The sequence below is a fragment of the Falco peregrinus genome, chromosome 2 (genome assembly GCF_023634155.1).
Source record: "Falco peregrinus isolate bFalPer1 chromosome 2, bFalPer1.pri, whole genome shotgun sequence".
NCBI lineage: Eukaryota > Metazoa > Chordata > Aves > Falconiformes > Falconidae > Falco > Falco peregrinus.
The window spans coordinates 105,607,225-105,634,711 of record NC_073722.1 but is presented as its reverse complement, the minus strand read 5'-3'; the positions used below and the strand labels follow the sequence as shown (position 1 = coordinate 105,634,711).

The following is a 27,487-nucleotide window of genomic DNA, read 5'->3' as shown; positions in this document are numbered from 1 at the left end:
ATCTTCACACCCCAGGGCTGCCAATCCATTATTATCAGCGCTGCTTCAAGGATGGAGGCATTCCGACTTGCGCCACTGACAAACCAGACAAAGAAAATAGACTGGGAGGAGAAGAAACCCTGCCCTGCACAGCCTGGACCCATCATCCACCCCCCTCTGCTCAGCAGTGAGAAAAATACCCACTCCATCCTCAGCACACTCCATGGGGCAGAGGCAGTTTGAGCCCAGCCCCAGCTGCCTCAAGAGAGCCATGAGGTCTACACCCATGCAACACGACAGCATCTTCATTCTCTCTTTTTTCTTTCCACGCCCCCTGCCATGTTGTAAATCCACCAAAGCCCCAAGTTCATGTGCTTTCTTTTGCAAGTGATTTTATTTTAAAATTGTAACTCGAGTTCTCCATTTGTTTAACAAGTCCCTCCCCCTTTTAAATAAAATTAATTTATTCTACAGAACAGTAAACTCTTCCAGACTCTTCCCTATTTACAAATTAACATTTTTGCTTGCAGATCATTGCTTCCCCCTCCTTTTCCTATCCTGTGACACAGAAGGTGAAAAATCAGCCAACATCTGAAGGTTTGTAAGGCAGTGCTCCCATCCACACCACACGGCTTGCTGGGACCTCAGTGAAGAACAAGAGTGACGATGTCTGTGCTGCAACCAGAGGTACACCACCCCCCGCAAGCCCCCGCATTCATGAGTGTGAAGACAGCAGGTCCATGTTCAGCCCATCCAAGAGCATCTGGCCTCTCCCTGTTGCATGGGCTCCTCCATGTGCTGAACACAGCTCCTCCTGTGCTGAACAAGGAGAAATACTCCTGCCAGAGCAAACTGCTCCTCCTGCCCTCTGATAGGCCATGCATTTAGGGATAAGGCAGCATTTGCTGCAGGAATGAGATCCACCAGCCCTTGTCTCACACACCCATGGGGCAGAAAGGCAGCTTTCACACAGCAGGAAGAGGCAAGGAGCCTTGGAGACACCTTCCCTGCCCTCTTGAAGTAGGAGAGACAAGTGACTCCAGCACTGGGGACATGCTTTGCTAGCTCAGGAAAGGCGGCACCCCCCAAAAAAGAAAAATAATAATTTGACTCAACTCAAAACTCCAGGCAAATTCAAGGGGTTTTGAGCTAGGTTGTAGCTTGGCTCATACCTCTCTGCACTAAGTGGTAACTTTTAGCTGGGTACCATAGAGTCTTCTCTACCTGGAGACCTATCCAGACACTTCAAAGCCACCTCACTCAGGTCCTGCTAGCACTCTCACCCAGGCCTGGCAGCCACCTGAGGAGCCAGAAGTCCTGGTGATGGGTAAGACAAGCTGCAACGAGGTGAACCAAGAGAGATGTGCAAGCACTCTGCAAGCAAAGCTGCCCCTTCAGGTCTCCAGCCGCACACGAGGCACACAACCCTGTAAGCAGCCTGGCCTGTAAAACCACCCTAAGGGCTTCAGTGACCTGGAGGAAAAGCATCGACAACATAGTGCGTACTTGGCCAACAGTGGGGTTCTGCTCTGTGCTCCCTTCCAGGGCTCGCCTCCACCAGGGGAACCCCCTTTTCCTGCTATAGGTGCAGGTGGCTGCATCAGTCTGTCAGAAAGCCACCAAAGAGCAGTGACCACTGCCTGGTCCTTCCTGGCAGCAGCGCTGCTGCAGCCCTTGCTGGCAGGGTTCTGCATCTGCCGGGGGCAGGGGGGGGATTTCAGCCATCGGCAAGGGCACTCCTGCCTGCCTGCCCCTCCGCGGAGGCTGGCTGTTCACCTACCTGGCAGCAGGCCCGTTCCCTTTGCTCTGCCTGGGCATTTCTATTTCTCAAAATAAAAAAAAAAAAAACCAACACCACCACCTTCAATAGCATCTACTGAAGATGCAGTGCTTTCATTCCCAGGAACCCAGCTGAGCACCTGCAGGGCAAGGCTGCCCCTCACCTCCAGACACAGCCCTTGGCCTCTATCTGACCCCCCACCCCCATCCCCAATGACTAACAAACAACTGGTGCAACGTGGGGGTGTTTTCATCTTTTTTTCAAGGTTTGCCTTGAGCAATGGAAAATATTGCCTAGGTGCGGCAGAGAGAAGGCAGAAGGCTGAGCAGATGCCCTTGCAGAGAGCTTAGGTTTTGAAGAAGCAAGGAAGAGAGGGAGGAAGAAAGGGGTTATTCAGGTACTCTCTAGGTACAGCAAGGAGAGAAAGAACAAAGGAACAGAAAAGGCAGGACAGTAGGAAAAAAAACTTTCCTCAAATGCAATTCATTAAGCTTTGGAAAAAGCCTTCTCCTGGCAGAGGGTGGGAAATGCATGCCCCGAAGGGAGCCTGAAAAAAAAGCCTCTGCTCAGGGATCTGCTAATTCCGTGGTCATCCTGAAATGCCAGAGCCCCTCAGCAGCTGGTTTGTGGGGCAATGGTGCCAGAAGGGACGTTGGCCACGCTGGGCTCTAACCCCAGAGGGGACGTGCTGAGCTGCTTTGGCTGGAGGACGGAGCCTGTCACAGCTTCAGGCTGCCATCCCACGAGGGGCATCCCTGGGGAGGAGATGCAGGGAGCCTCGCTTGGCCCCCGGACAGATCCTGGTCCAGGAGGGAAGGAGAAGAGGCTGCAAGCTCCAAAATGGCACTGATGCTTTCAGCCTCCCAACCCCCCAGCAATGCCCCAACCGTGGGGCTGGTGCTGGGTCCAGCTGGGACATCACCCGCTGCTGACATGGCTCCCAGAAGCAGCAGGGAATGAGAAGCACATCCCGGCTGGGTTGCTGGTGGTGGCAGGAGGAGGTGGCGAGGCTGGTGCAGTGGTGAGAGGCACAGGTGCCCTGCATCCCCCCCACCACCCAGCCCTCGGGCATGGGGGGCTCAGTAGAAAGAGTATTGGTTTTCCACCGCCCGGGTCCGGCTCCGGGCACTGTCAGCCTCATGGTAATCCTCGGCACTGGTGGCAGGGGGCTCCGGCCGGCGCTCGGCACTGTCGCTGCGGCTCCGGGGGCCCAGGGCACCCTCCAGGCGGTGGTAGGGTGCGGGGATGGTGACAGCAGGGGCCATGGCCACCCCCTCAGTGGGCGGCGGGGCTGGTGGACCGGTGGGTGCTGTGCTGCAGAAGTAGTGTGGAGGTGGCAGGTCGACCCGGCAGCCTGGTGGCTGGGACACAAGGGCTGGCGGGGGGCTGGCATCTGCAAGGGAGACAGAAACTTGACCCCTCCAATGTTGCCTGGGGGCTTAGCCCCTGCCCCTCCCTTGCCAGCACCTTTCTGTGCCCACCCTCTCCATCCCTGACTGTGTCCTCCCGCAATGCCCCTTGCCCACCCTCTCCCAGCAAACCAAGATGCTCCGAGCCCTCCAGACCCCTCTGCTCCTCTCCTGCCCAAGCCAGGGGGCTGACACCCACAGCCAGGGACATATGGGTCACCCCAGCACAGCCCTGCTGCTGCGTGGTCCTTCCCGCCCATCTCCAGCGGGGATAATGCCCACTTTGGTGGGTCTCCAGAGCCATGCACATTGGCACGGGCACAGCTTTAAGGGAGGGGGGATCCCAGGAATCAGTCCCTTTTAGGTCCATGCAAGATCCCTGCCCATCCCAACCCAACCTCCACCTACCAGGCAGCGGGCTCTGGGCCACAACGTAGCTGCGGAGGGTGATGTCGGCCGCGCCGCCCGACTCCAGGGGGATGGGGTGCGTGTGGAAATGGCGCAGCATGTCGAAGATGGTCTGGAACCAGAGGTGCTGCACGTGGCACTGCCCGCTCTCGTTCAGTGACAGGCGGAGGTGCTGCAAATGCAGGGGGGCAGCAGGTGAGCTGGGGACTGCAAGGGTCACTCTTGCAATCAGCAGAAGGAGCCACCTCCGTCAGTCCAGGGAGGTTTGCTCCTAATGTAGGACTTTTTTTCCCCCTGCCTGGATGGGAGGGTTTCCTGCTGCAGGCTGTTTCCTGCAAAATCCCACTCGCTGCAGCCCTAGAGGTTTGTCCCCTCCTGGTGAGGCACATCACAGCCAAAGAAGGGTGGGTGCAGCCCCCAATCCTGGTGACACACAGCCTAGGGAAGCCCACAGCCCACCTGAACTGCATCTTGCAGAACAGGTGCCAAGATCAGGCAGTTACATCTCAACCCCTCACAGCATGTGCCCTCTGGTAGAAAAGGGACCCAGCAGAAAACTACATATAGGTTGGGTTTTTTTATAGTGCATCTACATACATCAGGACATGGGGCAGATACGAAGAGGGCAGGGGATGAAGTACCAGGCTACGCTGGGCTTCTGTGGGGTATTGCCCAGAGGGCAAGCACTGATCCAGCTGGGGAAGTGCTGGAGGGGCTGGGCAGGCTGCTGAGGGCTCTTGGGAGACAGGGGTAGGTGGTCCCAAGGGATGCCCTGCCAGCATGCAGCTCCCCACAGAGCTTTGGGGTCACTGCATGGTGCCTGCTTGCTCAGAGCCCCAGCTGGGCAGGAATGAGCCCGGGGTGCGGGGCAGGGCTGGCACTGATATTCAGGGAGAAGCAGAGGACACCCACCTTGGCTTTCCCCTGGAAGTTGAAGGTCAGCACATACTCCCCTGGCCGTGTTTCGCTCTGCCGGATGACGAACAAGCCGTGGCTCCGGGCACCCCCAAAGAGAACCAGCTGAGCCGCCTTGATCCGTGAGAGAGTCCCATGGAACCAGGGGAAGTCTGAGAGGTTGATCTCTGCCTCAGCCTCGCTGTCCTCCCCTGCCCGCAGGGACAGCAGGTTTTTAGGGAGCACCCGGACACTGCCCTCTCCCACCCCTTCCTCCTCTCCCTCTGTGCACCCCCAAGAGCGAGCGCATCCTGCATCCCAGTACCTGCGAGGTGCCCGCCAGCAGTGGGGGAGGACTCCAGCGTCTGCAGGAAGCTCTCCAGCGGGACATGGGTGAGGAGCTCCCCCAGGGAGTCCCTGCCCCGGCCGTGGGGCGCAGGGATGGTGGTGGCCGTGCTGGTGTTGTGAGCACTGGGCAGGGCACATCTGTCTGGCAGCCTGGGCACATCTGGAAGGGAATTTGCAGAGGAATGGGCTCGTGGCTCAAGATCACACCCCATTGCTGGACAAGGCTGGGGCTGTCCTGCTCTGAAGGCGACAGCGTTGGAGCACCCTGGCTCTTGGAGACATCTCAGGGCTAGGTTATGGCTCTGCCTACAGCTTGGGGGACTCCCTTTCAGCCTGTGCTGGGTTTCCTTCCCCTGGTGCAACCGGGATGGGAGGCACAGATGTGTCTTGATTGGGCACAGAGGTGAGGGTGGGACTGTGCAGGCAGAGGCTGCTCGCTGGGACCCACAGACCTCAGTACCTGCAGACAGGGACTTGATTTTCTGCACATACCAGGACGGACAGAAGCCACCTCCCTGGGGCCAGGGCAAGCACGAGGAAGAGGAAGGCGATGGACAGAGGAAGATCCATCCTCACAGCACCTGCTCCAGGCTCCTTCCCTTTATCGCTGGCAGGATGTGGCCCCCTCCAAACCAGAGCTGGCACTCAGAGGCACCTACCCTCCCCGGTGGGTGTTTTTACCAGACTTTGGTCCTTACCATCAGCCAGGAACTCGCAGCTGCAGGAGGACACCCTGCCTGGCAGACAGGCTCCCTGAGCGCAGGACGCCAGCTCGATGTCATCCCCGCTGTCCCTGGGGGGTAGAGCACAGAGCAGACTGTCACGCACCAGCTGCCACACTGCAGACACGTATGTGTGGCACTTCTGCTCACGGGCATGCAATGGGGACATAACCAAATGGAATTCCAGCTGTGAGCCAGCAGCCCACCCTGATGCTTCTCTCGGAGGGGCTGCCACGGACAGAAGCATCTGCAGCATCAGGAGGCAGCGTGGCTGGCAAGATAACATGGCTTTTGGGGCATGAGAAACCAGTGTGGGAGGGATTAAATCCCCAAAAGCCCTCACTACGTGGGTCATGCCGGTCGGTCCTAGCTGCAGTATTTTGCTGCAACCTTGCTGGTTTGGATGGAAATTTGTCACCTTGACTTTCAGTGCTTTGCAAGACATCTGTCTACACACACACTCCCACCACCGACCTTCACCCAAAAGCGCTTTCGCTTTTACCCTTTCCAAAGGAAACTACCAACCCACAGAAATTACATCCCTAAAAAGACACCAAAACCCCAAGCTGGGAAGCCCAGAACGTGACAGCGAGCGGGAACAGAGCAAGGGGGAGGCGCAGCAGTGCAGCCCCCACAGAGAGCATCCCTGCTGCCCAATGCCTGCTTGTGCACTTCAGCATCCTTCTTGCACAAGCCCCCTGACTTGCTCCACAGCCTATTTTTATCCAGGCTGCCTGGCACTGCCGGAGCTACCCCAAACCACTCTGCTACTCTTGCTTAACGGCAGCCACGTGCACGCAGGCAGCGAGGAAGCGGCTGCGTTAGTGCTAAGGGCTCACGAGGGAGCTGCTGAATTATTTAGTGGCCAGTAAGTGAATCAGCCATTGGGAGTCATTCAGCTGCAGCCAGTTACAAACAAGAAGGGAGGAAGGAAACCAAAACCAACAGCGCTTTGCAGAAAAGCCAACGACGGGTGCTTGTACAGCATCTCCAGCACGCAGCCCTTGGCAAAAGCATCGGGAGCTGATTGAAAATTCGTTCTTGGCACCAAGCGTGTGTGTCGGTGTATTAAACAGCTCATTATTATTTGCTCTGGAGTTCATTATTATTTGCTTTACAGTCACATCCGGAGGCCAAAGCGGGGCTGTGCTGGGTGCTAAGCAAACATAAAAAGCTGGGAGGCTGCCAGTGGCAGAGCAAGGGGCTGCCGGTGGCTTCTGCAGCGGCTTGAGGCGAGCATGGCTGCGGTGCTTGGCTCTGGCTGGAAAACCAGTACTGAAACATGCAGTGGGGAAAAAAAGGGCCGTTTCCCAGCCTTGCCTCCATCAGCAGCCCAGCCTCAGCATCGCTTCTTGAATTATGCATTTAAAAAAACACACGCCAGTGAAAGCATCACAGATCTGGAGTGCATTAGCGCATCCTCCCTGTGAGATGCAGCCTCCACGGTGACTGACCCCGCAGCACCCAAACTGTACCTCCAGCAGAAGGGGGCAAAGGCAGCCCAGGGGCAGCTGCAGCCTCTTTAAGCCCCTGTTCCAGGTTTGCTGGAGGCTTTCACCTCTGCAAGCTTGGGCACCTTGTTTTTCCAAAACTATGCCAAGAAGGGCAGTGCCAGGGTTTCCCCGGAGCCCCTGGGCTGAGCCTGCCTCAGTCAGCTGAATGGTGGCAGCACCAGGCACACGAACCTCCCTAACACATGATCTCCTGCACAGATCGATGAAAAAGGAGATGAGGAATTTTGGCCAAGTTGTTGTCACTCCAATGACAGAGATAATACCACCGTCATAGAAACATAAATAAATCTATTTAGCCAGCAGAATCTTAAATATACCACAGATGCTGGACCTGAGGAAACCAAGGAAAATAGTTCAAATATGAAGTATAAAAGCTTCAGAAGGTGAGTGTTAGGAGCTTCCCACACGGAGGGCTGCATTCCCTGGTCACCTGCCTCTGCTGGGCTGTGGTGACGTGGAGCAGGAAAGGGTGAGGAAGCAGCCAGTGCTCCACGAGGCTGTACCTCTGACACACACAGGCTGCTAACTTTGCTTCCAGACTTCTGCTGGCGTGAGTCAGGGGCTTTCTGTAGCAATCCAGCTAGCAAAAATTGCATCAGGGGTAAAAACCCGTGCTCGGTGGCGAGGGCACCACAGCAGCAGCGAGCTCGGTCCCCACACAGCACCTTCCTCCAGCAAGCCTTACCCGGGGTCGATGCAGTCCTGGATATCTGCCACCCAGGAGTGCTTCTGCAGGGAGTCGATGGTCTCCAGGATGTACTCGGCCCCGTTCTCTACCTGCAGGCAATTTGGTACACTGTCAGGCTGTGCCGGGGTCGTGCCACCCACCCCAAGGCAAAGCACACCCCGTAACCCAGCCAGACCCCCACATTTACCTGCTGCTACTAAACAGCCCCTTGGCTGAGCAGGAGACAAGCGCCCCATCACCTGCCAGTAAAGGGCTGCCGAGGGGTGACCTGGAGAGATGCTTTGGTACATCCAAGGGTGACCCCTGACCAAAGCTGGGGCTTGCAGGAAAACCCCCACCCTACCATTACCAACAAGCGTAGCACAAGGTTTTTACAGCCTCCGTGACAAACCGACACCTGGCTGGGGGCATCAGGGGTGCATGGCACCAGCACAGACAGCATCCCCCGCTTCTGGGGTGCCTCAGTGTCTCCCAGAAACTAGTTCTGCACAGGCAAAGCAGAAGCCATGCTGCTCTCTGCCCCAAGATCCTGCCAGACCCCTAAGCCCAGGAGTTCAAAACATCTGTTATCTTTTCTGCCTACCGGTCCGTGAGGTTTCTGATCTCTGATTGCAACAGGGTGGATGAGAAAGCCACTCCAAAAATAAAGAAAAAAAAAAAAAGAAAGAAAAAAAAAATCAGGATGCAAAAAAGCCTCCAAAGTTGCAAGCCCAAAGGGGCTGGGCCTTTCTGGGGCCAGAGAGAACCCAGAAGCCCCGTAACACCAACAGAGCAGTGGGTCTCAGAAGCCGCACCGCGTGATGCTGTGTGCCTCTGGCACGTTTCCCTGCATCCCTCACGGACCCCTTACACATCATGTTCCCAAGCTGGCGAAGCAGCCCTGACTCTGGGAGGGTATCACATTGCCAGCTGAGACAACCTCCCAGCAAATTAAATTAATCACAAACAACTGAATCACTGTCCTGAAAATAAGTCGGGCATGCAGGGAGCTGGGGCTGAGCAGCAGCCTGCTCCCCTGCTGCAGCCCAGGGCTGTGCATGGGTGATCCTGCCCCGAGCAGAGGTGGAGGGGAGCAAAGACACCCCCCGGTTTTGTTTAACCAGAGCAAAGGAGCCTTTCTGGCTTTCTGAGGGCAATGCACATAGCCGGCGTGGGAGACAGGGCTGCTCTCTCATGCAGAGCATGACAGCAAGTGAAGCATGTGCAGGGCTTGGGTATTTTGCAAGTGCCTGCTTGTGCAATGGAAAAATTGTCTGTACTTTGTGTCTGATGGGCAGTGGGGACGTTCTGCCTGCTAATTTTTAGGCAACGTGGCAGAAACTGTTCCAGCATAGCCTCCCTGAACACGGCAGGGGCTTTTCCACCCATCGTAACCTGTCAGAGTGCAGCATGTCGCGTGTGAAGGTTGCGATCGGGCTCCACATCAGCCCTTTACGCAGGAAGGCAGCAGAGAAACCGTGGCACCCAGCTCCCTTTCTTACTCCTAATCTATAACTCCAGCATCGAGGGGTGCTTCACCCCCTCTGTGAGCGCAGCCAGCAAAGGGGCAGTGGAAGAGAGCGGCAAGATGTCCTGGAAAGAAGGGCCAGGGCAGAAAATGAGCTACAAATAATAAAGGGTGTTGGTGACAGAGGAAAAGCATCCTGTGCTGACAGCTGGGAGGGGAGGGTGAAGTCTGGCTGGAGCAGCAGGAGAGGGGCTCACGCTGCCCCCACTCACTGAAGGATCGATTGCAATCAATTAACCCTGCAGCAGGGCAAGCACCCTGGGCAGAACGGGGCAGGAGCAGGAGGGTACCTGGTAAATCAGGCATTTTCAGACCATCAGGGTTTGGAACATTCCCTGGGGTAATTAAAGAAATGGCTGAAGCAATCACAGAGTGGTGGGAGTGGAGAGAGCACGTCTGACTCCACAAGATGGGAAGAGGGCAAGCCCAGAGTCCTGCTCCAGCAGCCGGAGAAGCCAACCCTCCACAGGCACCCAGGAAGAACCCTGGAGCCAAACCCCCCCAGCAGGGATCTGCCATGACCAAACCCTGTTAAACCCATCTGCTCATGCTCCTGACAGCCCCAGGGATGGGGAGCAGCAGTGTCACAGCCTTGGTGTTAGCCACGCTTCGGACACAGATGTCACACTCCAGCAAGCAGGGCAGCAAGACACAGATGAGATGAGACTTGCAAGGGGATCTAGAAAACACGATCAGAAGTAGCTGACGAGCCATATTGGAGGAGCAGTTATCGATGGTTAATGGGTTATTGATGGCTCACTGTCAAAGCCCAGGGATATGCTCAGAAGAAGCTCCTTCACGTCAAAGCCTCTCCGTGAGTGCTGCTCTTCAGTGATGCCTGGGACAAAAGCAAAGCGAGGATGCCTAATCGAGCCATGGATGACACCACGGTACAAGTGTGTTGGAGGATGAGGCCAGAATTCAAATGAACTTGCTGAAGCTGAGAAATGCTCGGTGGGAGAACAAGCCAAGAGCAGCCTCCAGCTGAAGGGCACACGGGTGAGCTCTGGGCTCACACCGATCGCCGTGGGCGGGTGGGCTGGGGAACTGCAACTCTGGAGCAGTTCTGCAAACAGCAACAAGGGGTTACACCAGCCCACAAGCTGTGTATGAGTCAACATCACCGTCGGGGTACGCAGCAAGCAACTGGATCAACTTGGGCTGGATAAAGAGGAAGAAGAAAGGAGAAGCAATCAAAGGAGAAGCAATCCTTCCCATCCACTCCTGGCCATGGCACCACGTATGCTTTGGGGCATTCTCTCTCCAGAGCCCGCAAGGAAAGCAAGGAGGACCTTGGGCAAGTCAGTCTGGAGAAGGTGCATGAGGCTGGCCTTTGAGGCACAGAAGACAGCAGCTGCATTAGCCTCCATGTCCATGGTGGCCACCAGCAGCAGCTGAGGTTGAGGCTGAACAGCAGGAAGCCCTTGGGGCAGGGACGAAGCCCCAGAGGAGGCTGCCAGGAGAAGGTGTGAGACCTTTACAAGTAGCTTAGTTAGGTGGAAAGCGATTCCCCATGGGAACACGTGCCAGGGCCCAGCAGGCTACCAGGCGTGGGGGCTTTCATGAAGCCAGGCTCCATTTTCCATCTCCTCTGCTTTCACAGTTTTCTAAGCTTTTAAGCAGGTTCATTCAGCTGGGAAGCCCGGCCTCCCCATTCTGCCTTTGCCACACACTTTTAGGGAGAAGCATCAGGGAGAGAGGTGGTTTTTTAATAGAGGCAGAACACAGAATTCCTCAGAACGCTGGTGTTCCCCTACGTCCACGTACTACCCCCCAGCCAGGCACGTCCAACAGCCCTGATGGAAAGCACAAGTCCACCAGCACCAACGGAGAGGCACAGCCTCATTAGCTGGAGGGAAATGCCATCTCCAACATGCCCATCATCACGGTGGCATGTCGTGCCCAGAGCTAGGACCCTGCGAAATTCAGCCCCGAGCTGCCACAACAGGCTACTGCCTTCCAGCCCAGCAGGAGAGAACCTTAAGCTAATTAATTGCATGATATGGAAAATTCTTTCTAGAGAGAAGCTTTCACTCTTTGCTCAGGCCCCCAGACTCGCACGGGGCGGCTGATGCCCAGGGCCTTGGTGGCCCTGCATAGCCATTCCCATCGCCCCATGGCAATGAAACCGTCACCAGGTGCCCCCGATCCAGGGCAGCAGCAGCCACAAAACCAGGGGCAGCCTTGAAAGTGCAAATGAGAATGCTAATTTGACCCATCTCCTGGTGACAGGAGAAGCAAAACCCCAAGCCTGGCAAACAGCTTGATCCCAAAATACCTGGGCATCAGGTGGAGATGGTGTCATTTTGGATGGGGAGCAGAACCAGGGAGGGGAGGCACGGATCCTGGGGGGAGCATTAGTACTGTCAGCACAGCAGCTCCGAAAGCCAAGGCAACGAACCCCTGGGGGACTGAGCATCCCTGCAGCAGGGCTGGATGCGGGTGCAGATGGGATTCCATTGGGATACACGCTGCTGCCTCCCTGCTCTCACCTTTAGGACGAAGGTGTTGTCTTTGTCGGGCATCTCCAACGGCATGGTGGTGCGGACTTCGATGATGGCTGACAGCGGGATGCTCACCTTGGGTTTGGAAGCCTGGGAGAAGAAAAAAAAATGATTAAAAGAAATCGATAAATAAAAAAAGCCACTCAATTGAATCAAACTCTCCCGGGGGACGATGCAGCGTGGCTTTCAGAGGCAAGATCACAGCTCAGCCTGCATGGTTGTTACAGAGGGGGGAAAAAAAAAAGCAGCATTGATTTCCTTCATGTGCCTGATAACTCCACACTCTTCGAATTAAAGCGAGAGGTGGCCTGGTGGAAGATAGGGAGGTTAGTGCATTTAACTGCCAAACCTCTTCCTTGCTCCAGCGCAGGCTGATACGCCAGCTCTGCCAAGACCACTTATTTCTCTCCTTTTTAAACCCTCTCCCGATGTAGATACGCTGTGAGAGAATTGTGCTGTCTGACAGGGGATGCTGCCTCTGTGGAAAGCAGCCCAGGAAAACGCCCCGTTTATCCAGCGCAGGAGCAGCTTTTCAACCAAGAAGCTACAACACAGCCGCCTTAGCCATGCAGGGAATTTTAATTACATTAAAATAAAGAAAAATGAATTTCTCCCGGGGCCCCTGGCACTGCCAGAGCCTTGATGGGGGAGCAGGACCCGGTGCCTCCCACTCAAAATCTCTGCTGAGCAACAAATTCCCGAGATATTTGTTTTAATTGCGACAAATCCCCCCAAAGGAGCCTTCGGAGCTGCTTGCCAGAGCTGGTCCCCTCCAGGGCTCCAGGATTCGGAGCATCACAGCTGTGGGAAGCAGAGATGCATTTTAGTCACCGTGTGCCTGGAGTGCATGGGGTGGTGATGAGTACTGGGCCGCAGGTTACCAATAACCGGTTCAGTTCCCATTTTGGAAAAAAATAAATAATAGAGCCAAGACAGAACAGAACTGCTTTTTTTCCTCCAGGATGGTTCAACCCCAGGCCCCAGCACTGCCTCCAGGCGCATCTTAGCCCTGCCCTGGGGAATTTTTCCATCTTGTTGTTTGCACAGGGGAAGGTCAGAAAGGAGGAGGCAGCTGCTTCAGAAGGAAAGAAGGTGAGCCAGAGAAGGGTCTTCTCCAGGAAGGCTCTGCCCTTTTACAGATACAACCACAGTTTTTGTAGGGCCCATGCGAAAAACAAAGCTGCGGGCTGCTGAAGCAAAATGCTGTTTTCCTCCAGCTGTGCCAGACTGGTGCCGCTTTTACAGCTGAATCATTTGCCAGATGGAAAGCAAGATGAGATGAGGGGAGAAAAATGTAAACCAAAGCAGGGTGTGATTATAACAGAAGAGCAGACAATGTCCGTAAAAGTTGCCATAAAATAATTTCAAAATGGATTTTTAGAGGCAAATCAAGATACAATAAAAAAATATCCTTCCATGAGCACTCTCTTAAATGTTTTAAGAGCAGCAGTTGTTCCATTTTAACCTGAGTTTATTGCCCCTTTGGTGCAGCCTGCATGCACCGGGTTCACCGGAGCCTCCATGCAGCATGCCACGGACACGGTGTTCCTTCCAGCCGGGTCCTGAGTGCTTCCTGGGCTGAGGAAGCCCCCCAAGCCAGCTACCAGCGACACACACCATCCATACCAGCGCCGAGCCGCTCTCCACGGAGAGGTGCTGGAGTTTCAACTCATACTTTATATTTTTATCAGGAAAGATGCGACTGTTAGGTGAGAGGCACGGGCTAACACCAACAGTGTCGAGGGTCATTTTGGCCTCAGAAAAATAGAAAATGCTGTTTAAAAATATGAACTATCCTGCTGTCCCTAAGTATGGATCCATCCCTCTACAAAACTGAGGGTTTGCGTTGGCCCAGCTTTGCTACCAGGGACTGAAACACAAGCGGGAAGATCTTGGAGAAGATAAAGTAAATGAGATTTTTCTTCCCTAGGTATTTAAATAACTGGAGATTTCATTGCCAGCACATACAGCTAGTAAAGCCCCAGAGAACGGATTATTATTTGCCCTGTGCTCTTCGGAGAGATGCACGACCACGGCGTTAGCACAGGTGAGGGTTTGGCAGTGCCACACATCCCTTTGCTCAGCCCAGGAGCGAAGGTGGTCCTGCAGTGAAAAGGGTACCGAAGGTGTCTCAATCCAGATTTCTTGATCAAACCCCTCCGCCACTCAGCTCTCCCCCAGGAAAGCAGGGACAACACTTCCCTGCATCACAAGGAAGGGGGATGAGTGTGAGAAGGGGAGGGAGGATGTGCTGAGGACATGCCGCAATGAAAACCAGCTCCTGCTTTTGAAGCTTTCGCTGAAATTGCAGAAGAACAGATACAGGCAAGGAAAAGTAATATTGTGGGTAATAATAATAATAATGATAATCAGCACTGTTCCTCTGCCTAGGAGGGTACGTAGCTGGGGCTGTCTAGGAGGAGAGCTACAAACCCCACCCTTGGTAGTGATGCTCCAGCCCTGGAGGGCATCACTGGTGTCTTCTGCCCCCGTCGCCAAAAGCTGCATTGGCAGGGGACAGGGCTTGCAGGTGCAAAATTATTCCAAATTAATTATTATATTAAAAATAAAAAAAAACCAAACCCAAGCCTGCTTTCAGAAAGTGAACCAGCAAGCAACCCTCTGAGGTCTAAAGCACAAAGCCCAGGCAGCAATCCCAGCCATACTGCTGCTGCACCAGTCAGCCACATGTCTGCAGCACACTGGGAAGAGAAAAAACCCTCTGGACAGCCTGGACATTCCATGTCTTGGTGGAGGAATGAGCTTTTCAACCAAGATTGCTGATACTTGTGGGCCAAAGGACCAGCAGAAGTTTCAGCATCTCTCTCAGGGGCTGTGGGGAAGGAGGGAGCTAAGCTCTGGTGAAGAGCAGCAGTTGGGGCTGATACCTTGGATGGATTTTAACCACACTGTCCCATCCATTTGCATCTCAGCCACATGGCACCAACCCCCCCTCCAGACCAGAGATGGATTTCATCCCAGCTCAGCAGCAAAAATAAGAAAAACCTCAAGCAAGGCCCAACTGCTCCTTGAATTGCTCAGAAAAATAACAGCAGAAAAAAAGCCAGGACTTACCTTTGGAGGGACGTAAAACTCAAGGAGGAACCTCTCCCCTTCCACTTTCACCGCTTTCCGGAGCAGGAGGCGGCACTTCTGCCACTGTGAGCTCCCCACACAGTTTGTGTCATCGGCCACCATGTAGCGCAGCGTCCCCTCCCTCTGGATGTCCACCAGCTCCACCTTGGAGGAGGGCACCTTGGACAGGCGCAGCTTGTGGGTCCATTTCTCCCGTGGGTCGCCAGGCTCCTTGCCCCCAGCTGGCCACGGCTCCCTCTCACCTCTCCGGCCACCTGGAGCAGCCTCAGCACCCGGCTCTGGAGAGGACTTACGATGCCACATCTCCTTCATACCGTCCACCACACACAAGCTCATGTTCCTCAGGGAGAAGCCTTTCTTGAACTTGGGCTTGGTGGCAGCATGGATGGAGACGTCCTCTGAGCTGCGGGACTGGCCGTAGGAGGACACCTTGCGTGCCTGTACCTGCTGTGCCGGGCTCAGGTACCGTCCAGCACCCAACGGGGTGTCCATGCTGTCCAGGGACTCAGTGGATGTCTCCTCCTTCCTTGGGGTGACCTCCCGCCCGTAGGGGACGTGGCAGTTCTGCAGCCCCACGAAGGGCACGATGTTGTACTTGGTGGGGGAGTCTGACACGAACACCCGGCTGACCTCCAGGCTGAAGATGTCCAAGAAATTGGCAGCAAAATGGTGGGAGAAGGAGGTCTCTGCCCCGGGGGTGTCGTAGTGTGGGTTCTCCTTCAGGAACTGGCAGAACTTCTGGGCAAAGTCAACGGCGGCTGCCTGGGCGTGCAGCTCGCAGAACTCCCTCCAGTCGGGGAGCGGGGAGGAGGGCTCCTGGCACAGGGCATCGCCGTTCATGGCTGCCCCATTCCACCTGCCGGCGGGCTGCAGGGCAAGGGGACAGCATCAGCATGGGCACGAACAAGGACAAGGACACAGGCAACCCATCCTGTGTGGCTGTGCCCCCCACAAGGATGTAGGAGCAGGTTTACAGCCCCAGTGCAAAGAAAAAACACTGTGGGAAAGGGGTTTTGTGTCGTTTCCTCTCCACCTGGTACGCTGGGAAAAAAAAAATCTTGGCCCCGGCAGCAGCCATAAATTGTACTTATTTTACGATTATGACCATGCAAAAGCATTATTGATTTCTCATAAAACCGCTAAGGAGTCCCCAACCAGAGGAGCCCGGGGGGATTCACCTCCAGGATTTCTCTCGCCTGTGCGTTCTGCCTGGGCATGGCAGCAGCTCTCCTGTGGGCGAGGGAGCACTGGGCATCCCAGCAGCGGTCCTCCCCTCATCCTCCATCCCAGAGGAGCATGGGCACATAGGGGAGCACACAGCAGCTGGTCCTCTCCTCCATCCATGTTTCTGCCCTGATCCTTTGCCACATCTTTTTTTTTTGTTGTTGTTGTTAAGAGACTCATTAGAAGAGACACAGATCTTGCTCCTTGGGTTGGCTCTGCCGGAGCTGCTCATTCCCAGGTTTTATAGCCCAGACCCTCCTCAGCCAGGTGACATCTCAGCTGGGGTGGGCACTGCTCTTGTGTGTCCCTGCCATGGCCGAGCCCTCCCTGTCTGTTCACATCTCTGTCACTGTCAGGCCAAGCCGAGCTGCCTGGGAGCTCAGCCCCTGCCGCTCGCCCTCCCCACTGAGCATCGGGCACCCAGGTGTGATGGTAATCCCGGGACAGGTCCTCAGCACAGGCCAACGAGTAGGTAGGGCACAAGGGGAAAAAAAAAGCCAGAAGCTAAACCCAGGAGCCCACCAGAAGCTGAAGGGAGGTGAAGACCAGACCCGCACACCCATGGGAGAAGCGCCACTCTGCCCATCCTCCACACTGGTCCCTCTCCCAGCAGCCGGGGGACTCGCAGCATGTGTACATCTCCAGCTTTGTGCTTACGCTCAAGTTTCTTTTCAAAAAATGTTTTCGTTTTATTGGAAAAAACATTTCCCAAACCTCTACCTAGCTTTGGGCAGCATGAACCACCTCCCTGGGGAGACCCGAGCAGCGATCGCATCTCAAAAATCATCTCCCAGCGCTGAGACTGCTTGTGCCTGCTGGTGATGGTGAGCCTTGTCCAGTGAGCAACTGGGGCACGGCTCAGCCCATGGCCCCAAACACTCAGTCTGTGTGTGCAGACACCCCCCCCTTCCCCGAGGGCAGCAGTTTGGCTAATCCACCTCAGCTGGCTTAAATACAGAGCCCAAGGGGTCTGCGGCTGCCGTGCTCCAGGTGGGGACCATGCCTGGGGACCGTTCCCCTGGATTTTGCTGTTCCCCATTCACAGAGCAGCTCTTTTGCTGGTGAGGGATTACTCCTGCTAATAAATCACGCGCAGTAACCCGCCAGCAGCTTACATAGCCAATAATTAATTACCGCTTGGATGAACTGCACAAGCCACGGGATCGGGGCGGGCACTGGGGACTGGGTTAACCTGATCCTCGTCCTCCAGACCCCAGCCATGTCGGTCAGCAGACCCCGGTGGGACCGAGCCCTGAAGGCTGTGATCCAGAGCAGCAGCAGTGGCCAGGAGCCAGCTGCCATTTCCCCAGCACATCCCTATGGAGATGAGCCACTGCCAGACCCACCAGCATGAAACATCCGAGCTCTCGGGGGCACCTCCACCCTGGAAGTGGCTCTCAAACCCCTCAGACGGGGAGAAACACACACAAGCAACAACAGTGCTTGATGGAAAGAGAAACCCTGAGCCGCTCAAGAGCCAGAAACGGGGGAGCTTAGCTTCTCCACCATCTCATAAGGACCACACAGCTTTCCCCTCAGCAGAATCTCTGCCTTCCACATGTGGCATCTTTCCATCTTTGAGACAGGGAGACTGCTCAGCACCCCTGGCTGTGCCAGGGAGGCAGCCTGGACAGGGCACATACATGGCATCAGGGACCTCCACTGGCCCCCCTCATCCCACAGTGCTGTCACCAGCCCCCAGCAGAGCTCTGGTCCCTGCAGAAACCCCTGGCGAGGCTCTCCCCAGCATGGCAGGGCTTTCCCCGAGACCTCAGTGGTCCTGCTCGCAGGGATCCAAGCCAGCTGGGAAAAAAACCCATCCCTGCAGTTTAGAAGCAGCGTCTAAATTTCCCCAAGGACAGTAGGAAAGCAACAGAAAATGCAAAGCTGTTTGTTACTCACCCAGCAAATGCAATTCCTACATACCCATTCATCACCAAGCAGAGTATTTAAAGACTCAGCTTGTGGCAGCGGTTACTGCCCTTTAGCTTTAAAATTCACAGCGCCAGCTCTGCACCTCCACCCCAGGAGCTGCCCGGCACCAAGCCACAGGCCAGGAATATTTGGGCTCAGGGAGAAAAGGGAAATGAAAAGGGGTCTCCTGCTGCCAATCCAAGCGGGCACGGCAAGAGCAAGGGATGGGAAAGGGTGCCAAGGGAAGACAGCAGAAAGGGGCTTAGAGGGGAAAGAGAAAGCCCCACTGTGGTGGCTTTAATTGCATCTGCCAGAAGGCAGCAGCTCAGCTCTGCCCTGCGTGTTGAGCCCCAGGGCTTTGCTGATGTCCCCCCGCCATGGATGGGGGGTGAATGCTTCTCCCCCTCCATGTCTCCAGGAGGGATCGGTGCCATGGAGCAGGGCCTGCCCAAAACTAAGGGATGGCAAGCCCAGATGCAATGGGCTCTAAGAGATCAAGGAACAAAACAAGACAAACAAAAAAAGAAAAAAAAAAAAGGCACTTCAAAAAGAGATAAAGCCCCAAACAAAAAGCCTCACCATCCAGGCACTGCAGCCAGGCTCTGGCTCGGAGATGCGCACACAGAGGCATCACAGCATCTTCCTTTCATCTGCATGGGGATGACAGACTTTAAGAGGCCAATTTATAAAAATGAAGGCTAAAGGAGAGACATCTGGCAGGTCTGAGGCAGCGGCAGCGGGGATTACTACCCTCTGCGCTGTGTCTCCAGCCCTCCTGCCTGGAGTGGGGCGGCCACAAGCCCCCCAGCCAGAACCCATGAGCAGAGGTTGGGAGTAGGTGGATTGTCTGGGGGCAGCCCCCGGGACCACAGAGCCACCGCAGCCCTGGCACCCACCCTGGCACGTATGCACACACCCAGTTTCTGTGGGAAGCAGGCTCCCAATTATCTGTGTAGATCTACCTTTAATCACAGTGCCTCTACTCCCCTCCATACCAACAGCACTGCCCCACTTCTTGAAATAACTTATCATGCCACAGACAGCATCCCTGAGCAGAGCGGTGGAAGGGAAGACGAAAATAAGCTCAAGATGAAAATAAGCAGCAAATCTGCAATTGGTTTTTGGAAAGCAAGGGCTGTCTGCTTCCAGCCCAGCTTACCGAGGGTTGCAGCATGCTCCCGGGCACCTTCCGAAGGAGCCAGATCCTTCTGCAGGTGCTGCCTGCCGACTCTGGAGCTGGCGCAGGAGCCACAGCCTCCAGTCCCTGGCCTGGGTTAGACGAGCAGACAGACATACAAATATATAAAATGAGGAGGTTTGTCATCAAAGGGAAGCCACAAAGTGGCAACCAAGACATCAGGCTGGTGATGGGCTCCAAACCCACCTGCACAAGTTGCCAAACACCTCCCAGGGCAAAGCTGTGTCCTGCCGCCGCCGTCACTTGAGAGACCAAGCCAAGGTTTAAAAAGGAAGGAAAAAAATGAAGGATTTCTGGGGATCAGCCAAGGGGAAACCCAGGTTGCAGGCGGGAGCCAGCTGCTGGCAGTGACGTTAGGGCAGCCTCTTCCAGTAAGGAGCACGGATGCAGCCCCTGCACTGGGGATGCATGTCAGCACACATGAGTAGGAAGATCTGAAAGTTGAAGTAAGCTACTGACCTCAAGAAGAAATGAAATTTAAACTGTCAGCAGAAGTGCAAGACACCATAAAAAAAAATATTCTGGTGAAGCGGGAGTCAGGGAGCAATGACAAAGCTGCTGGGATTTGCTGAACCAGAGACACGAGGCGGACCCAGCATCTAATGAGGTGTTAATAACCCGAACGCGCAACACTGGTCATGGGACAGCCAGAATAGCCAGCCCAGCGCTGGCTCCGAGGGCTTTATTTAAGGAAACAACCTAACAGAGATGTTCCTCTTCCACCCGCTGCAGCGCCGCCAGGGCCAAAGCGATCCAAAATTCAATGGGAAAAAAAACCTGCCTGAAGCCTGCATCCCTCCATCCCTGCCTGCATGGGAGAGTTCCTGGGGCCAGGCCAGGGAAAAGTGGGAGAGGAAGGAAGAGCCCACACGGAGGGGTCTGCAGCAAAGCCCTGGCTCGTGGGGAAGGTGGTCCCCAGCTCGGTCCCAGCTGCCCCAGTCCAGCGGGCAGCTCTGTTTCCAGCAAGATCGATGCCATTCTAAGCCCCGGCTGGTGATCCCACAGGAACGGCGTGAGGAAATCCAGGCACCTGCTGCCCCAGAAAAGCACCTGACCTAAGCGTGCTGGGCCAGGGGAGATCCCCGAGTCACAGGCGGGTCCAAGAGCAAGGTGACACCTCCCTGGCCCCCCGGGCAGCAGGCTGCGAGGTGACACTCCTGGCAGGCAGGACGCTCCTGGCAAGCGGGCAGCCCCTCTGGCAGCCCACCAGGGAGCCTGGCACTTGCCTGCCTGCCCCCAGGGCTCCGCCTGCCCCTGGCAGATAGGAAAATATAGAAAACAGGGATGGGGGCTGCCCTGGGGGACAGCGGGGCAGTGAGCAGCACAGGGGGCTCAGAGCTGATGGCAGAAGGCAGGCAAGCACATCGTCTTTGCTCTCACTGTGCAAGCCCAAAAGGGATGCGGGATGCATCGGTCACAGAGCTGACACCCAGCAGACACCTGAAGCATGCAAAGACCAAGCAACCTCCTCCTAGGGGCTTCCTTTGCCACCTCTGGGAAGGAACCCAGCCCTCAAGACCCATCAGAGCTTTAACCACACGCAGAAGTTGAGCTAAGGAAGAGAAAGCCATAGGCGAAAAAGTGAAAGTTATCTACCCATTACACATCCCTCCAGGCCTGCTTAGCACCCCCACCACAGCCCTGGGGTGGGACAAGTTGACTGCTCTCTGCCTTCCTCGTGGCTCCATGTACTATTTATACCCTATAGATCTTAAATCGGACCAGCTGTTTGAATCTGATAGAAATGGAAACAATCTTTGTTCCTCTCATTTACTGTCCATCCCACTAAAATATTAATTGAACAGCATTTTGCCCTCAAATTTCATGGTCAAACCACCTTCCTTGAAGTGATGCCCCATTAAATGCACGCTTTGACTCCCTGCCCAGGTGCACTACAGGGTCCTCCTGTCACCTGCAGCCTAGAAAACATTTCTCCGGAGTGAGAAGGCTTCTTGGATTTTTTTCCGCTGGAGGCATTCCTCCCACCGTGCCGTTAGCCAGACCAGCTCTGAAAACAGAGGCCCCAAAAGCACCCAGCAGCACGGGATGGCCATTTTCCAGGGCAGGCTTTTGGGGCACAGGTGTTGAAGGGGGACATCTTCAAAAGAGAAAACTGGCAAGACAATGACCCTTTTTACCCCCTCTCGCACATAGGCCAGTCTCCCCACAGCCCTGCATGCAATCCCCCAGTTCTGCATCCCGATGCCAATCCCGCAGGAACAAATGCTCCTGCAAATAAACCAGGTTTTGGGGGCTGCAGCCCCAGCACAGCTCCAGCCCTGCCACCGACTTGCTGAGCAAGACCCCAGCCTGTGGCACTGCTCACCCTGTGCCAGGGGACCCGCTCCCAGCCGGGACCCCCGGGTGCTGGCACGGGGACAGAGACACCCTTCTTTCCCACGTGCAGCCAGTCTGCTAAATCCAGCTGGGCAGAGCTCAGGCCCACAATATTCCCCCAGCAAAACCTGAGATTTTCTCCATTTCCCACTCTTCTGACCACCTATATATCACAGGGTTGTTTCCCTCCCCCTCGAAAATCACCCCCAGTGCATATTTTACCTCCCCTGCTGACAGCTGCTGGAAAACAAAGATAAGTTAATAGACAAGATCCACTGGATCTTAGATAATCTCTTCCTTGAGTAACTCCATCCAGCTTGCAGGGAGCCACGCTGCCAGCCCATGTGCGTGGCTGGAGCATCACCCAAGCCACTCAGCACACTGCTGATCCGGCTATGCCAGCATGGGACCCGAGGGGTACCAACCTCACCCACAGGGAGGAGGTCCCCAGGGCACAGGGTTGTGATGCTGAGCAAACCATCGCTACAGCTGGGCATCACAAATGCAGCCTGGGGCTTGGAGGCAGTGTGCTGTGTCTGGAAATAACGCAAAGATACCCCCCTCAATGCCCCAAAAGAAATGCTATTTCTTTAGAAAAAAAAAATTATATATAAAAAAATAAATATAGAGCTTTTGGTAAAGGAGATGGGAGGCTGTTGTCCCTTCCCAGTCACTTGGGTATCACCTCACCTGCCTGTCTCCGGCTGGCGAGCTTCCACAGAAAAGTAACCAGTCCAAAGTCTAATTTTAACCACCACAATAGCAGAGCCTCCCACCAGGAGCAGCCGAAGCCCTGTCCCCCACCAAGCAATCTCACATTTCCCTTGCTAAGCCGAGATTTCCTTCCGCCCCTTGGCCCACAACAAAACCCCCCTCCTCCTCTGCTTCCCACCCTTGTAAAACTATTTGCACATCCACCTCCAGGCTGGACCGCTGCTGGTGCCACACAGCCACGGGCTGCACTGTGCCGTGCACACACGTTATATATTAACTACTGACCTGGTACCTCGGGCAGACCCTTCCCAGACTCAGATGTGCCAAATTACAGGAGATTTAGCTGCTCACTGGCCACCCTTGGATGTACCTGAAATTCAGGCGATTTAAAGGAACACCCTGGCAACAGAAACCCAACGGCAGTTCCCAAAACAAGTGCAGACTCTTCTAAAGAGATTACTCTTCCCTTTAGATCGCTCTGTCATGAAGTGGCTCCTTGGGTGGTTTTGGGGATGGAGCTGTGTGGGTCAGCAGTGCAGGATGCCCAGCAAAGCGCATCCCGATGCGGTACAGCTGTCGCTGTGTGCCTCTGCCCTGGCTCACCGCTGGGGATCCCCCCTTCAGGAGGGTACACAATAAACGTGGGATAAGGTTACATAGGTCTGTATGAAATTTTCTTATGGTTTTTTTTTTTATTATTTTGCAGATCTAATTCCCCATACACATCACTGTCTCATACCCGCCTGCAAACAGCATTAAACTGCTGCCTAATGGTATCTGAGCTTAGGAAATTCAATTCTACCCAGCGCCTTACCCAGGACTGCGACAATCACTGCTAATTGCTTAAGTGGTGTATTAAGCAAAACACCTCATAAAAATTCCAGTGGGCTTTGAACCCCCCGCCCTCCCCCCCTCAACCAGATGATGCCAAAACACCCCGTTACAGATGCCATCCCTGGCTGGAGATTCAACCTCAAACATCCCTTCATGGTGCAGGGGAGCTCCTGGGCCGGCAGCGCTTCGTACCCAGTGTGGCAGCCACGACCACGCAGGAGGGATTTACAGGCTGTGTCCAGCTTCTCTGCTAGCCCCCCTTCCCTGGGGTCCCAGCCAGGGCACTGCCATCCCAGCCCTCTCCTGCCCCAGGGTCTAGTGTGCTGAACGCTGCCAGGACGTGGGGTAGCAGGGCACAAACCTGCTCCCACCTTCCCGGTGGGACCCTGGAGTGGAGATGCACACTGTTCCCCCCTCCAAAGCACAGCAAACATCTGAGGGCAGTGATGGATGCAGGATGCCAGCTGAGCCTTGCTCCAAGCCCAAACCCTGCTCCCCAGCCAGAAGATTCTCCAAGCCCTTCTGGGTTTTCCCTTTAACAAAAGTCAGGCCTGGGATGCGGTTTTCCCTTTAGGGATAACCTCTCCTCCTCTCTGCTGCGATGGAGCCAGCTGGGATTCAAACCTGTAATGCCTGGGACAGGGAGCACACCAGGCGCTTCCCCGCAGTGGCAGGGTTCCCAGTTTCCCTCTGCCGGCCTCCACTCTCCACTCGCATGAGGAAGCGGAGCGCCGAGCCTGGCACAAGTCTCCAACCCTTATCCCACCACCTCGCTGGCATCCATGGGACGGGAAACCAGCCGAGGGCAAGCGAGGGCACCAACACGTGGGTGCGCCAGGAGGGGAGCGATGCCAGGAGCGGCTCCGCTGCCCTTTGGGCTGGAGAAGAGCAGGGAAGGCAACACTGCCCCGGGGCATCCCAGCCAGCCTGATTCAGCAAGACCAGCAGATGTGCAACCATCATCAGGTTTCTCTGCCTGCCCCAGGAAGAAGAAGGAGAAGAGGAGGAGGAGGAAGAGGAAGGGCATTAGCCAGCAACATCCTCATCTTGAAGAGATGGGTGATTTCTCTCCAAGGAGGAAGGATAAGTGGAGGTTGGACAAGATCACCCAGCCATGAGAGTGCATGAGGTGTGCTCACACCAGTCCAGGAGAAGAGGGGACAGACCCGACGGTCAGGAGGAGCAGCCAGAAGGGGTAACCCCACAGTCAAGGAACCACAGCACCCCTGTGCCAGCTGAGGGGCTCGCACGCAAGGAAGGAGGCAATTTGAACCCCAAAGCCTTCCCCTTCAGCAGGACGGGGGGGAGGGGGGGGGGGCTCCGTCCTGCAGGCCCCAGGACTTGTCCCACTCGATGGCACAAGGTGGATGGTCACCTTGTGCTGGGGAAACACCAGACACCAGCAGGCAAACCCCGCACCCTTCTCAAATGTGTGTCAACAGGCTGGAGCACCTCTGCAAGAATTATGCAACTTTTTTAGAAATAAGTTATTCAACGGCCACCCTGGGCTGCACTGCAGCGTTACAGCAATGGAGAGACACTGTGAAGCAACGCTGAGACACGCAAGAGGGGAGGTCCAAGAACACTCGTGATCCCATCTAAGCACATCTGGCAGCACACAACCACCTGTCTGTGCAAACATGATGGCCAAGGGCCCCAGCGCTGAGCATCTCGGAGGAGCCTGGGTGTCCCTATTGAGAAGGGCAGCCCCAGATGCCCAGCATTGCAACCACAGTCCTTCCCCACACCCCTCCCAACAAACCAAGCCCAAAATCCCCATGACGGGGAGGTTTGAGTAACCATAGAATTGTTTAGGTTGGAAAAGACCTTTAAGATCATCCAGTCCAACCATTAACCCAGCACTGCCAAACTGACCACTAAACCATGTCCATAAGCGCCACATCTACATCACATTTTAAACACCTTCCAGGATGGTGACTCAACCACGTCCCTGGGCAGCCTGTTCCAGTGCTTGACAACCCTTTTGGTAGACATTTTTCCTAACATCCAGTCTAAACCTCTCCTGCTGCAATTAGAGGCCATTCCCTCTTGTTCTATCTTGGGAATGAGCTTATTACTTGGGAGAAGAGACCAACCCCCACCTCGCTACAACCTCCTTCCAGGTAGTTGTAGAGCCATAAGGTCCCCCCTGAACCTCCTTTTCTCCAGGTTAAACCACCCCAGCACCCTCAGCTGCCCCCATCCCCTCAAGGAAAGAGTGGCAGGACCCCCCAGGGACCCTGGGCAGGGTGCTGGGCAGGCAGAGCTGTCTTACCTCCTCTCCCGTTCCAGTTCACAGGGTTCCCGAGGTGCCAGCAGCACGGTTCTTCTAGGTCAAGTGCATAACTTCTGGGGAAACTGATGGATTTCTACACCAGAACGAGGGACCAGACCAACTCGGAGGGGCCTGGAAAGCAAAGTTTGACACCGTCAAGCCCTGGAGCGAGCGCAACCGGCCGCAGAGACTGTCATCCACCCCTGAGCTCCGGCTCTGTCGCACTTCAGCCTGACTGGCCGCCCAGCACAAGCTCGAAATAAGCTCTGCTGGGCCATGGAGAAAGTCCCTCTGCTTTCCAAAGGCCTTCACGTGATGGAAGCCGGCCCCGGCAGGGCTGGGGGAAGGCCAGGAGCCGCAGTTGCCCCACGGGTGTCCCCAGAGCCCCGTGGGACTCTGAGGCACCAGGCAGGACGGCGCTGCTCTGCCCCGGCCAGGGCCATGCTGGCAGCGGGGGAAGCCCTTGCAAAGCCCCCCAGGCAGCCTGCAACCCTCACGGCAAAGCCCGAGCAAACAATAATAAAAATAAAAATAAAAATAAATAAAGGGGGGGAAGGGGGAAGAGCATCCAGGCAGGGTCCTGCGCGCTGCCCGTGCCCCCGCCGGAGCATCCACCCCGGCAGCCAGCATCTGCCCCCGGAGCCGGGCCGGCCCCAGCGCCGCCACCCGCCGCCCCCCGGGGCTCGGGCCGGCCGGGGGAGCGGCGATGCTCCCCGGGAGGGGCAGGGAACCAGCCGGGGAGGGAGGCAGGGGGACGCGGCGGCAGCCCCCGGCCCGCCCGTGCACAGCCCCGGCCCGGCGGCCAGGGGAGGGGGCAGCCCGGGGCAGCCCCCCCAGCTCCGCCGCGGTGACACCCCCCCTCCCGGGGCGGGGGGAGGGCGGGGGCTCCGCGCTCCCGCTGCAAGTGGGGACCCTCCCCCGGGCCCGGAGGAGGGGGGGGGGGGGAGGGGGGGGGAGGTCCGCTCCTAAACGGAGCGGGGTGGGGGGGAGGGAACAACCAGGAAAACAAGAGACCTCCCCCCGCCCCGCCGCTAAGCACGGGGGCCCCCCGGCGCCGGGGGGATGCGCTCACCCGGCCGCGGCTCAGCGCTCCCGGCGCGGCTCCCGGCGCGGCTCCCGGCGGGCCAGCACTGCCCGGCCGCCCCCCGCGCCGCCCGGCGACGCCGCCTCCCGCCCCTCCCACCGCCCGCCGCTTTAAAGGGCCCCGCCCGGGCCCGCCGCCCCCCCCCCCCCGCCCCCTCGCCACAGCCCCCCCCGCCTCCCCCGCCCCCCGTCCCCTCCCCGCTGCACCCCCCCCGGGCGGGCAGCCCGCGTCGTGAGGTCACCCATCCCCGGCGACCCCAGCGCTGGTGCTGGGGTGGGGTGTCTGCCAGGGCGCCCCAAATCCCCCGGGGGTACCCCGGATCGCCGGGGGGGCACACCGAGCCCCCCCCGATCCCCCCCCGAGTCAGCCCCGGGAGGACACCCCCATAGCCGTAGGGAGAGCAGCCTATTCTCGCCCCATCTGTGAACCCCAAAGCTCACCCCAGCGCTGTGAAGGAGATGGTATTTGGGGTGACACCTCCCCCCTCATCCCGGGGGGTTCTCAGGGCAGCGCTGCGTGGCCGGAGGGGGCTCGGGGTGCAGGTCTGGGGGGCACCCCCCGCACCCCCCTGCCTTGTCCTGCTGACATATGTATGGGGCCCATCTCCAAGCCCCTTCCTCTGCCAACGGGGGGCAGGACAAGCCACAGGGGAACTGAACCCCACAGGGGTGGAAGGGATTTATTCAGGGGTCACTTTATGGCAGGCTGCCCCCAGGACCCCACACGGCCCCCCCCGGACCCCACAGAGCCCCCCCCACCCCCCATCCCACCCCCCCCGCCCTCCCCACAGCATGTCCACCGGTGGATAAGGATGACTCACCAAAAAAAAAAAAAAAAAGAAGAAAAAAAAAGGATTTGCAGGAGGAACAAATCCTTTTTACTTCTGCAAAGCACCTGTAGGATTAAGACAATGCTGGTTATGTAAGGGGTGGAGGGGGTGGGTGGGTTTTTATTACTATTGTTATTTATTTATTGTGCCTCCTTGCCATCCTCTTACCCTGCTAGGTGTAACCTGGGGAGATTTGGGAAGCGGCTGGTTTGGGGGTGCCCTGAGGGTG

General features: G+C 56.4%; 1 protein-coding gene across 1 annotated transcript; it reads right to left on the bottom strand.

Annotated features, from left to right (window-relative positions):
- Nucleotides 1-421: 421 nt before the first annotated feature.
- On the bottom strand, nt 422-26,513 carry SH2B2 (SH2B adaptor protein 2). Its single transcript, XM_055797016.1, has 10 exons — nt 26,418-26,513; nt 25,346-25,477; nt 14,829-15,716; nt 11,742-11,843; nt 7,740-7,831; nt 5,517-5,611; nt 4,796-4,978; nt 4,489-4,682; nt 3,577-3,748; nt 422-3,152 (listed from the first exon to the last, which is right to left on the bottom strand). The coding sequence occupies exons 3-10, from the start codon at nt 15,687-15,689 to the stop codon at nt 2,839-2,841; spliced, it is 2,013 nt and encodes a 670-aa protein (XP_055652991.1). The 5' UTR covers nt 15,690-15,716; nt 25,346-25,477; nt 26,418-26,513; the 3' UTR covers nt 422-2,838.
- Nucleotides 26,514-27,487: the final 974 nt, after the last annotated feature.

What these genes read in the sequence shown, in the direction of transcription:
- SH2B2 (XM_055797016.1), bottom strand. Translation starts at nt 15,689, where the DNA reads ATGAACGGCGATGCCCTGTGCCAGGAGCCCTCCTCCCCGCTCCCCGAC. An exon ending in AGTTTTACGTCCCTCCAAAG is followed by an intron (nt 11,844 to 14,828) that starts GTAAGTCCTGGC and finishes TTCTTCTCCCAG; the next exon opens with GCTTCCAAACCCAAGGTGAG. An exon ending in CTGCGAGTTCCTGGCTGATG is followed by an intron (nt 4,979 to 5,516) that starts GTAAGGACCAAA and finishes ATTCCCTTCCAG; the next exon opens with ATGTGCCCAGGCTGCCAGAC.